The sequence below is a fragment of the Pongo pygmaeus genome, chromosome 7 (genome assembly GCF_028885625.2).
Source record: "Pongo pygmaeus isolate AG05252 chromosome 7, NHGRI_mPonPyg2-v2.0_pri, whole genome shotgun sequence".
Lineage (NCBI taxonomy): Eukaryota > Metazoa > Chordata > Mammalia > Primates > Hominidae > Pongo > Pongo pygmaeus.
Window position 1 is genome coordinate 17,041,226 of NC_072380.2, and position 12,550 is coordinate 17,053,775.

A 12,550-nucleotide genomic window follows, 5' to 3' on the forward strand; every position below is an offset into this window, starting at 1 on the left:
TTAGACCTTTGCTGGATACACAGTTTGCAAAATTTTTCCCCCATCAATGATAGACTGGATAAAGAAAACATGGTATATATACACCATGGAATACTATGCAACCATGAAAAGAGTGAGATCATGTCCTTTGCAGAGGGAAACTGATGAAGGTGGAGGCCATTATCCTTAGCAAACTAATGCAGGAACACAAAATCAAATACCGCATGTTCTCACTTACAAGTGAGAGCTAAATGATGAAAACACATGGACTCACTGAGAGGAACAACACACACTGGGGCCTGTCAAAGGGTGGAGGGTGGGAGGACGGAGAGGATCGGGAAAAATAACTAATGAGTACTAGGCTTAATACCTGGGTGAAGAAATAATCTGCACAACAAACCTCCGTGACACAAATTTACCTATGTAACAAACTTGCACATGTGCCCCTGAAGTTAAAATAAGTTAAATAAATAAATAAAATGTAGGCAGCAACATGTGCTAACCCAGCCTAGGGAAAGGTGAGGCATTTTGGAAGAAGTTATATCTAAGCCGAGTTCTGTTAGGGAGTGCCAGAAAAAGGGTGGGAAACAGACAGGAAACAGATCAGGACATTTCCCCTGGTAAGACACAATTCATTCTTGTTTCCTCCTCCCTAAAACACGGTCCTTAGATTAGATTATCTCTGTGGTTCCATTCAGTCTAACATTGTGTGATTGTCTATCCAAATTTGAAGACAAAATTTAATAGGAAAAGAGAATTCAATAACTTTGCTTTGTAGACTAATTTTCACAAGCCTGTCTCTTCAGATTACTTAAATTCTCCTACCGTTAAAGTCAGAGCTTTAAAGAAGATAAGGAGGGTTCAAATTATGGGACTTCTATATTGATTTGATATTTGGCTGATTTTATCAAAACAAATATCCAGATAAAATACTTTTATAGATACATGACTTTACAATTTCCGAAGTTCTCTTAATCCTAACATGTATTTCTGTAGATATATCTGCAAGTTCCTAATCATTATGATATAAATGCTATGTAATTTACACTTTTTTGACTCCAACAAAATCCATTTACTGCATATGTGAACTTTCAAAGCATTTTTCCTTTTTACTAATCTCACGTTTGAAACTCATTTAAATTCCAATACAGGACTCCATGCAGTAGTCAGTTACCACATTTAAGACCTCTCTCCCAAGGCTATAGTTTCACATCTCCAACTGCCCGGTTGCCTTTTCTGGTTGACAGTCATCTCAGTCCTTCATAATTATTGAAGAAAGATTAGAAGAAAATTTAATTTTAATATACAGACTAGAAGTAAGAACACACCATATGCTGAAATTCATTTCTCATGTGTTTCTACTTTTGTAGGACTTAAAATAATGTTCTATTAGTACATCTTTCAGCTCTTCCTTCTTCATTTGTTTACTTTTCAGTTTAAAAAAGCACCTGATTTGGATAATAACCTCGAGTTTTATATACTGGTTTTATTATTGTTTGGTGTTCCTCTATATTTAAAATTCACTTTTAGAGACAAACTCTTCACAGGCAAATAGGTGTTTAATAAGTAAATCAGTGTAACATTTGTGTTTAGCCATAGACATAGTTCAATGATTAATGCTAGATATCATGGAGCATAGGTTTTCATTACATAGATTTTGATCAAAGCATATGCCTGAAACAAATACTACACACAATGAAATCCTAATCAAACCTGGTTTCCTGGTATAACACTGGAATGATGGAGGAACAGGCCATCTTACTCTGGAATAATTTGTTCAAGGAGTCCCATGCACCTGCATGATGATGTTAGAGTAGCTAATTTAGTGGTTTTCTACAAAGTCTTGTCATCAAGTGAAAGGTTCACTTCATTTCCCTTGATGTGGTGGTCCGAGGTTTGCGGGTTCCCGAACATAAGATTTGAGATCATCCTGAAAAATATTTGCAATCATTTTTGAAGTGCAAGAGTTTTGATATGCTTCAGTTGTCAAGGAATTTATGAACACACCTATCTTCAGACTCGCTTTTAGATCAATCTCTAGTGTTTGAGGCAAACCAATTTATTTTAACAGAAAAATATATTGCATAGTGACCTAAACACTCAATAATTACTTTGGCTTAAGAATGAATACCTTCATGTGGACGAAATATGAAATTTAAGTATAATAAATTTAAGAATTGATTAGATGTATTATATGCTTGTGAATTTGAAATCATATTTTTTGATCAAGCCTAAAAATTGACCTTAACCTAAAGCAAGACTTAATTACCTGGCAATATCAAATGAGAGCTGGTCCCTATTGGATATCAGCTGTTAAAAGCACACCTTTTTAACTGAATACCTACAAACTCAGCTCAAGAATAATATCTACCTCATCTGAGTAGTTAGTTGTACCTGTCCAGTGTCTACAGACCTGAGATGATTCCTTAATTCCAAGTCTTTGGAACAACAAATATAATTAATCTGAGAGAGTAGAAATAATTCCATAGTAGTATCTGCATATACATTGATTGAAACCAATTAACAATCATGGGAGGGTGAGAAAGATTGTTTCCCTCCTCTTCATTAAAGGATGGCTAAATTCATTTTGCCCTTTGTGGCTAAAGGCAAATTCTTTATTATTTTTATTTTTATTTATTTTTTATTTTTTGAGACAGGGTCTGGCTCTGTTGCCCACACTGGAGTGCATTGATGCAATATTGGCTCACTGCAGGCTCTGCCTCCAAGGTTCAAGAGATCCTTTGGCCTTATCCTCTGGAGTAGCTAGGACTACAGGGACACACTACCAGGCTCTGCTAATTTTTTTTTTTTTTTTTTTTTTTTGTAGAGACCAGGTTTCACTATGTTTCCCAGGCTGGTCTCGAACTCCTGGGCCCAAGCGATCTCCCTGCCTCGGCCTCCCAAAGTGCTGGGATTACAGGTGTGAGCCACTGTGCCCGGCATATTTTTATTTTTATTTTTACTCTTTTTTGGAGACAGAGTCTCACTCTGCCATTCAGGCTGGAGTGCAGTGACGTGAACATAGCTCACTGTAATCTTGAAATCCTGGGCGCAAGTGATCCTTCCATAAACGCAAATTCTTAATCCTAATGTTTTTTGGCTTAGTCATATGTCCCACTCACCCTGTCCTTCTCATGTCAAAAGCGGTCTTCAAGAGCCTCCAAACTCAAGTGGAGATGGTGATCTTTAAATACCACATTGGTGGGCTGGAGCCAGCTTGCACTAACTCACTAGAGCTGATTGCTAAATATTCAGGAGTTTCTCAGCCAGTTGTTAGAGACTTTATTAAAAATTAAATTATGTAAACTTACAATTAGATAATTATATTAAACGTAATATAATTTATATTTATTAGGTAAATATAAAACGTAATAAGTACTAAAAACATCACTTTTACTTTACCATTACGTCTTTTATATGATGTAGATAGTGGAAATTCTACATAATGTGCTACCACGCATCTCTTCCCAATTCTGCAATCAGTAATGTCGTATTGGTAGCCTGAAATCACCACGGTGGGAATATTTATGCCATGGAAATCTGAAAACACTACAAGTCAGGACTCCCCACCTCTTCTACCCCAGAACCCATTGTTAACACTTTACCAGCACGTCACTGATACCTGCCCACAGGGCCTTCTAAGGGAAGTTGTTCTCCCTTTCTCAGAAACTGCATCTCCATATGACTCCACACCTTTCCTCCCAGACACAGCTGGCTGGCCTAGGAGTGAAAAACTAACAAAGGAAGAAAACGTCTATAGGCCAGACCAACCTAATGCTTTCTCTTTAGAATTTGCATTAAGATTCATAGAGACTGGTAGAATTAGTAGCCAAGTCATGCTCACAGCAGTGGGCTAGAAAGAATGTCCTTGAGCTCTTATGATGTAGGTCCCTAGAGCTGACCCAGTTACCACACTTCCTGACGCCTCATAGTACCACTTTTCTATGGATTCTATACAATTTTATCCTTAAAATGTGTCTTTTACTTGAGCTAATGCAATTGCTATTCGATTCCTTGCAAATTAATATGCCTTAAGAAAAATGGTTTTAAATTCTGTCAGTTTCTGATGATTCTAATCCAGGAACTATCTAGATGTAGGGCAGAATATCTAGGCTCAATTTCTGATAGTATAACTCAGAGAAAATCCTTCAACCTGGCAGCCTCTCAGTTTCCTCGTCAGTCAGTAAAAATGGAACGAGCGTATATTTCAGTGGAATTTAAGCCCCAATAGTCTACAAAGTTACTTCAGGCTCCACTGTGAGAGCTGAAAAGGAACCTTTAAATGGACAAGGTCCGGATTTCCCTCCTTTTCAACTAGAGACACTCTACTATTATCTACTTTGTATTTTGGGGCTTAAGAAATAAGATTTCTTTTGACAAACAGTTTTCACTAAGCACTCCCCTCCCCACCCCACGCCCGCCACCCCCACCGAAAACTTAGAAAGATTAGAAAATTCCCAGACTGAGCTATCTCTAAATTCTTTTTGGTCTTCTATAACTTTATAGGGTAAATATTAAATGTTCCCATGCATATTACAAAAACATTTGAACATTTTTTTCAGCTTTTCTGTTCCTGCGGTTGTTTGCATTATCTTTTCTTAGTAGACCGTTTCCAAAGAACCATAGTAGACTTACAACTCAACTCAGTCCCAATCTGATGGCCCAATCTTAGCAGAGATACTCACCTACTTTTTCCTGTGATTTCTGGGCCTGGCCTGATAATTTTACTTAGCACAGTGTTCTGGACAACTAATATCAATCAACTGAAGTTGGCAGGGGATGAAACTGGTTTGCCATCCCACTAAACTTCTGCAGGTATGTACACTGACTAACCTTATGCTATTCTTGATGTCTCTAATGGCTCCCTCTTTATGCTGAGCTTTCCATCTGTTTTGAAGACTGCCCTTCTATTTGGTTATCTGCTCTTGAAGCAATTTCCCCATCCAACACCTGACAGTCTGGGGTTAGAGCCAGAAACAAGGATATGTACTGGTTGCACTAGGCCTTACGATCACATACCTACTGGGTCTGTCCATATGGACATTTCAGAGGAGAAAATGCCGCAAGTTAAAGAAGATAAAACACTACGTTGTTTGCTTAAAATACCAAGTCCATTTTGGTCTTTTCCTTAATAAGTAAGAAAAATCACTAATAGTATCTTCTTAGTAGTCTTCAAGTAGTAAAAGATGTTTATTAAACTACTCCTTGGTTAAATCTCCTCAGGCTATATCAAGCTTATGTAACTTTTCCTTTAGTTTCCAATTCTTCAATCAATTTTATTGTTCTTAGTTGAACTCTTTTCAAGCTCTACACATTCCTTCTAAGTTGAATAGTTCATAATTGAGCAAAGTCCTCTAGTAAATAACACATTAGTATAAGAACACTAGGAAGAAAATCTATGTTTTCTTTTATATAGACTTTTTATTGAAGTGTTACATATATAAAAATGTTATAGAAATTGTAAGTGGACAGCTCTACGAATATTTGTATAGTAAATACACGTATCATTGGCACGCATGTCAAGACACAGAACTCCCAAAGCTCCTTTTTCTCCCTTCTAATCACTTCCCTGCACCTAGGGAAACCACCATCCTAATCTCTAACATTATTTATACCTATTTGTTGTTGTTGTTGACCTTTTAAAATAGAATAATACAGTTGGTTCTTTTGTGTCTGCCTTCTTTACCTTACTTTTGCTTTAAAATTTATCCCAGTGATTGCATGTAGTTGCAATTCAGTAATTTTCATTGCTTTATATCATTTGATTATGTGAATATGCCACATTTTTAAATAATCCAAGCCACTGTTGATGAACATATGAATAGTTTCTGGTTTGTTGCCAATTGGAAATGATGCTACTATGAATATTCCTCTATATGTCTTTTTTTTTTTTGAGACGGAGTCTCACTCTGTCACCCAGGCTGGAGTGCAGTGGCGAGATCTCGGCTCACTGCAAGTGCCACCTCCGGGGTTCACACCATTCTCCTGCTTCAGCCTCCGGAGAAGCTGGAACTACAGGCGCCCGCCACCACAGCCAGCTAATTTTTTGGTATTTTTAGTAGAGACAGGGTTTCACCATGTTATCCAGGATGGTCTCGATCTCCTGACCTCATGATCTGCCTGCCTCAGCCTCCCAAACTGCTGGGATTACAGGCGCGAGCCACCGTGCCCGGCCTCCTCTATATGTCATTTCTTTTCATGAGTATTTCACCTAAAAAGTGAAATTGATGGGTCATAGGACATGCATATGTCCAGCTTTAGTAGACACTGCTAAGCCTAGCGGGCCCAAGCAAAACTCAGGCAAAGGAACCACTGGCCACAGAGGTTTCTGGACAGGAAAACAACACCCCAAAAATCCCATAACATTTTGCTACCAAAGTGTCATGCTTGTGTAATGGGTGATCATTATGTTACTATGAGGTTATTCTGCACCAGAAGACACTTTTTGATGGACATAGAAGCTTTAATCGCTATTAGACATGAAAATAGGAAATGACAATTGAGAAAGAGCTTCCTTGTTTTCGGGTGGGAGGCTTTGCTGGTAGTAAGTCCGTCCCGCTATTGCCTGTGTCCCAAGTGCATAAGAAGTCACTACCACCAAATGGAGAACAAAGACACAGGGGATTGCGGGACTTAAACAGCAGGAATTGAACAGTGAGACACCGTCAACAAAGACCCTGGAAATTATGTGAAACAGACTGGATAGATGTAGTAATCAAAGTGAGGGTGTTACTGGTCTGGAAAGGTAGTTAAATGTGTACAATTGCCAGCTTGGTTATTGTCCCCAGTGAAAGATCTAAGAAGAAAAGGGGAGGTGTGGCCAATCAAGTCACTGATGTTTGGCCATGGATGATGCTGCGTTTTCCTCAGAGGACCAAAAGAATGGACAGAGCCGGCTGGGCACTGTGGCCCACGCCTGTCATCCCAGCACTTTGGGAGGCCGAGGCAGGCAGATCATGAGGTCAGGAGATCAAAACCATCCTAGCCAACATGGTGAAATCCCGTCTCTACTAAAAATACAAAAATTGGCTGGGCATGGTGGCACATGCCTGTAGTCCCAGCTACTCGGGAGGCTGAGGCAGGAGAATTGCTTGAACCTGGGAGGCGGAGGTTGCAGTGAGCCGAGATCGCACCACTGCACTGCAGTCTGGTGACAAAGTGAGACTCCGTCTTGAAAAAAAAAAAAAAATGGAGAGAGCCTTGGGGAAAACTTATTGCTTTAAGGCTCTAGTCCAAGAGGATATGGCCAAATAATATGTAACAGGATAACTTCAGGGCTAGAATCTCAAAATCACAAAATCTGTTCTTGAATCAAGCCTTCTCCATGATCATACTTTGTTCTCCACCCCCCGCCCTTTTTTAAGAGGATCTTGCTTTGTCACCCAGGGGCTGGAGTGCAGTGGCACGATCACAGCTCACTGCAGCCTCGAACTCCTGGTGCAAGCAATCATCCCACCTCAGCCTCCTGAGCTGCTGGGACTGCAGGCATGCACCACCACTCCTGGCTAATTTTAATTTTAATTTTAATTTTTGTAAAGACAGGTTCTCACTATGTTTCTCTGGCTGGCCTTGAACTCCTGGCTTCAAATGATCCTCCTGCCTTGGCCTCCCAAAGTGCTGGGATTACAGGTGTGAGCCACTTCGCCTGGCCCACACTCTATCTCTGATCCTTCTTTGCCAATCCCTTGCTTTTTCCCTTTAGCCTCCTATCTGTGTTAATTGCATTTTCTCATTGATGTGCTGCTTGGTTTGTCAGCTTCTTCGGTGTCCGATGGGCCACTGTATTTCCTTGTCTCCTAACTTGCCTTCCTATGTTGGCCTCCACCTTCCCCTCTTCTCAAGATGTTGCCTTTCATTTAGTAAATATAATTGAGGTCCTAATGTGTGCCAGGAACTGGGCTAGAAGATGCATGCCCTGGCCTCATGTTGCTTAGACTCAGCTTGGCTTTGCCTAATGGAAAAAGGGTGAGATGCAGATCACAACGTTGGGAGTGAGAGCTCATCAAAACAGAAAACAGACCCTCAGTGTCTTGGGTAACTTGGTTTCCATAGCCCTGGATGCTGAGGATTTGAGTTTCAGATTGCTGGTGGCTAGCACTTTGAAGAAAACAGAGCAAGAACATACCTTCCCCAGCACTGTCTCCTTTGTCAATTTTCCCCTAAGGAAGACAGCATCGAAGGTGGAAGACAATTTGAGAAATTGATGACATCTTTCCCAAGAGAGAAGAAGATGGTTGCAGCCTTGCTCTCTGCTGGTAGACTTGAGTGGACCTGGGGATGGGGCGGTTCATGTGCTCTGATACAGATCTCAGATGTAACTGCTACTCTTTTAACTAGTCTAGAATCTGGAGCTCAGAATGACCAAAATAAGGAAAGCAGTATATTTTAATAGAAGTTTTGTTAAACAAGACATTCCTGCCTATTACACTTATTTCACATTTTCAAACTTTTCAAAATCACTAACATATTTGCAATTTTAAATGCAGTAGAAGCTTAAAATAATTAGATAAAGGAATTGATTTTTTTTTTTTTTAAACAGAGTCTTGCTCTGTCACCCAGGCTAGAGTGCAGTGGCTCAATGTTGGCTTACTGCAACCTCCTTTTCCCCAGTTCAAGCAATCCTCCCATTTCAGCCTCCTGAGTAGCTGGGACCATAGGCATGCACCACCATGCCTGGCTAATTTTTGTATTTTTTGTAGAGACGAAGTTTTGCCATGTTGCCCAGGTTGGTCTCGAACTTCTGAGTGATCAACTCACCTTGGCCTCCCAAAGTGCTAGGCTTACAAACGTTAACATGCGTGGTCAGGGGATGGAATTTTAAGTTGAAAGAAGAAAGCAATCGTAGGCCAATTGTAGATTTTCAGAAGAGAAATGATACATGAAAAATACCATGAAGTATCTTTCTATGGTTTACTGATATACTTGGAGCATTTTAGTTCATTAGAAAGGTGGGTTCAGAGGTGATCATCTATTTCAACTCCACTATTTTAGAGATTGTGGCTTCCAAAGCATTATAATTAAGATGCAGCAAATCCAAGACTGGAGTCCAGATTTCTTGACTTCTAATTTATTACTTATTCACTGAGGTATCTGCTTTCCTGAAAAACCCTTTTTGGCTTAATCCTCACTGTTTTAAACATTTTTATTGTTTCAGAACATTTCTTTTTATTTAGACCATAGTGAACGATAAGTGGATATTTCTTTCAAGGTGTGGGCGCTCACTGTGGAGTAGGGGTATTTTGGGGGTTATTCTTAATGCTCAGTAAAATTGACATGAAAGATAAGGGATATTGGGTTGACTCTATATTGATCCAACAATATTATCTGAAATTTCAAAAAAAGGTTCCAAATTCCTAATATCACATTTTCTTAAAATTTATCCCCTGGGAAGTAAACTCAGAAAAATATCCACATAACAAGGGAATTTGGTTACTTTTGTGTAGCTATAGTTACAGAGCATCAAATGTGGGAAGAAAACAGTAACTATCCTTAAGGAAATTTCACCTTTAGAGGCAAAGTACTGTTGAAAATTATTAGTAAGGCTATTTTTGCACGTGAGAGATATTTTATCCAAAGCTCTCTAACTGCTCTACAAACCTAAACTTAGCCCTTCTCACAGCAGTACTTAGCTTCTAACCAGATAAATTGTTTGCAGGAGCTCTACCAAATTTAGAAAACTATAGAGAAACTACATAGAAATCTATATGTATGTGTCTGTATTTGTCATGTTAGGTAAAGAATGTCATTTTCCTCATATGTAATGTGATGTTATTGTATTACCTCCCTAATCTTCTTTAGAGCTACTTAGCTTTTAACATGCAACTAATAAAAATTGATCAGTCCGTCCAAGAATTCTGGCATTAGGCTATACTGAGAATTTATGAGAAAATCAGGAAATCATGTTCAGTTCAAAGTAAACAATGTCAGAACTATTATTATAATTTTTTTTTTTTTTTTTTGAGACAGAGTTTCGCTCTGTCACCCAGGCTGGAGTGCAGCGGTGCAGTCTCGGGTCACTGCAACCTCCACCTCCCGGATTCAAGCAATTCTCCTGCCCCAGGCTCCTGAGTAGTTGGGACTACAGGCGCATGCCACCATGCCTGGCTTTTTATTTTTTTATTTTTTATTTTTTGTATTTTTAGTAGAGACAGGTTTCACCGTGTTAGCCAGGGTGTCTCGATCTCCTGACCTCGTGATCCGCCTGCCTCGGCCTCCCAAAGTGCTGGGATTACAAGCGTGAGCCACCGTGCCCGGCCAATATGATTATTATATTATATATAATATATATAATTATTATCCAGAAAATAATTTATTTGGGGAAACTACCATTTTCCAGAATATAGAGAAAGCATAAATGGAGGAAAATTTGGTGATAAAGCAAGACGCTATCAGAGTCTTCCTTAGGCATTGACTCCATAAAACCAACAGGCTGAAACTGAAGAAAACCCAGAGACAGGTTTTAAAATACACACAATTTGTTCATCTGCTACAGAAGATTTTTCTTCTTATCGCTTTTAGCAGCTTTAAGAAAGCAAAATGCCATTAACCTCTATTAAAATAACAGGTAACGGGGTGTACCTGATGTGCTATTTACATGCAAGGTGTTAGGAATAGAAATTGCAGGACCTCCAAGAGTTCGAGGCCAGCCAGGCCAAGATGGTGAGACCCCCCATCTCTACTAAAAATACAAAAATTAGCCAGGCGCGGTGGCGGGTGCCTGTAATCCCAGCTACTGGGGAGGCTGAGGCAGGAGAATCGCTTGAACCAGGGAGACGGAGGTTGCAGTGAGCCGCGAATGTGCCACTGCACTCTAGCCTAGGCAACAGAGCAAGACTCCGTCTCAAAAAAAGAAAAAAAAAGGAAGAAATTGTAGGACCTGAGCCAGAAAAAACTCATTTGGTCGTCTCTGAAAGCCTTTAGTCTTTACAAGAATTGCCAGAATCAACTGATGGTGTATTCTCTTGTCACTACAGCCCAATTGAGACCACTGTATTTAGTTGTCTATCCCCTTAGATCCACAATATTTTAGGGACTCCTGGCACCATTCCATAGTGTGAAGAAAAAGTTAACATAATTCAAGTTACCAAAACTGGGGTCTGGGGAGAGAAACTGATAGGAACTTCATCTACACTTTCTCATAAAAACTGATACTGACGACACAGCAAACAAAAAGTATAGTAAAAACAAAAAGATGACACAATACGCTTATCATTTATTTTATATTTATACCAACAGCCCTTCCCTGAAAAATCAGGGTATCGTTCAAGATTTTATCTTTATTCACAGAAGTTTTTAAATTTTTAACTTGTATATGCACAAGACAGTTCTGATTTGTTGAATTAAGTGACCGCGGGTGTGCTAATGCTTCTAAAAAACAGCATTAACCTTCTCCCATCAAAAGTCCGGAAGCTGCCCTTGACTCGTCAAAGTGTTTGCCTTAATTTGCAATCGTTATGACTTGAGCCAAATGCTTATACCTCATTTGTGTCGTATATGTGAAGATACAATTGCAAATCGTTCACGACCTTGAGTCAAGACCTTCAGTTTCCTGAGGTCAGGAGACCGTTAGGGGATGTGAGTGTCCCAGACGGGCGCTGACCCCAGCTCGGAGACCCACCCCGCTCCTAGAAGCGGCGCGGGCCCCAGACAGCCCGGGGCGCCCGGCAGCCCCGCACTCGGCCGCGCCTCAGTTGCGCTGACTCGGCTGTGCCCGCGGTGTCGCGCTGTCGCGTAGCCAGGTGTCGCCGGGCTGGCGCGGTTATTTATGACTGCGTGGTTGGGCTGGGGGTTCGGGGCCGGGGAGCAGCCGGGATCCGCCGCCTCTTCCAGGCTCTTCCTGGGCCGAACCACGGGACCGCTGCGCTGAAAGGGGCGTCGCGGGTCCCCGGGGCCGCGCGAGTGTAGAGGTCGCTCTCGGCCGGCCGCGAAGCTCGCGGCACCGACTTCTCGCGAGGCTTCGGCGACCCTCCCCTTCCCCCCCTCCGCCCCCGCCCCTCCGTTCTCCGCCACCTCCCAGCTCTAGGGTGGGCGGCCTTTGCTATGGCTGCGCTGCGAAGGCTCTTGTGGCCGCCACCTCGGCTGTCGCCTCCACTCTGCGCTCACCAGCCCCTCCTTGGGCCGTGGGGGTGGCCTGCGGGGACCACCCTGGGCCTTCCTGGCCGGCCCTTCTCCTCCCGAGAGGATGAGGAGAGGGCTGTGGCGGAGGCGGCATGGAGGCGGCGGCGGCGCTGGGGGGAGCTGAGCGTGGCGGCGGCGGCCGGCGGGGGGCTGGTCGGCCTGGTGTGCTACCAGCTGTACGGGGACCCCAGGGCCGGCTCGCCGGCGACCGGGCGGCCCTCGAAGAGCGCAGCCGCCGAGCCCGAGGACCTGCCCCGCGGCCGGGGGATGCTGCCCATCCCAGTGGCGGCTGCCAAGGAGACGGTGAGTGCGCGGGCGCGCGTCCCACCTGCGCGGGGGCTGTGACCTTCGTGCCGGCTGCGCAGGCTGTGACCTTCGTGCCGGGTGCGCAGGACCCTGGAGGCTGTGGGGACGGTGCAAGCGCTGTGGCCGCGGTTGGGGAACTTCCCGTGAG

General features: G+C 42.3%; 2 protein-coding genes across 6 annotated transcripts in view; both read left to right on the forward strand.

Moving 5' to 3' along the window:
- ZDHHC2 (zinc finger DHHC-type palmitoyltransferase 2) overlaps positions 1-12,550 on the forward strand; it is a 721,436-nt gene that overhangs the window by 504,883 nt on the left and 204,003 nt on the right. The gene's annotated exons all lie outside the window — the stretch shown is intronic.
- Positions 11,176-12,550, forward strand: part of MICU3 (mitochondrial calcium uptake family member 3) — a 94,742-nt gene continuing 93,367 nt past the window's right edge. For 4 of the 5 annotated variants that reach the window (XR_008504284.2, XM_054499614.2, XM_054499616.2 and 1 more), the window contains exon 1: positions 11,176-12,399. Coding sequence is in view for 3 of the 5 variants with exons in the window: in XM_054499614.2 (XP_054355589.1) it covers positions 12,019-12,399 (381 nt within the window). In the remaining 2 variants the exon portion in view is untranslated. The remainder of the gene's footprint in view (positions 12,400-12,550) is intronic. The other variant, XM_063668526.1, reaches the window with a different exon arrangement.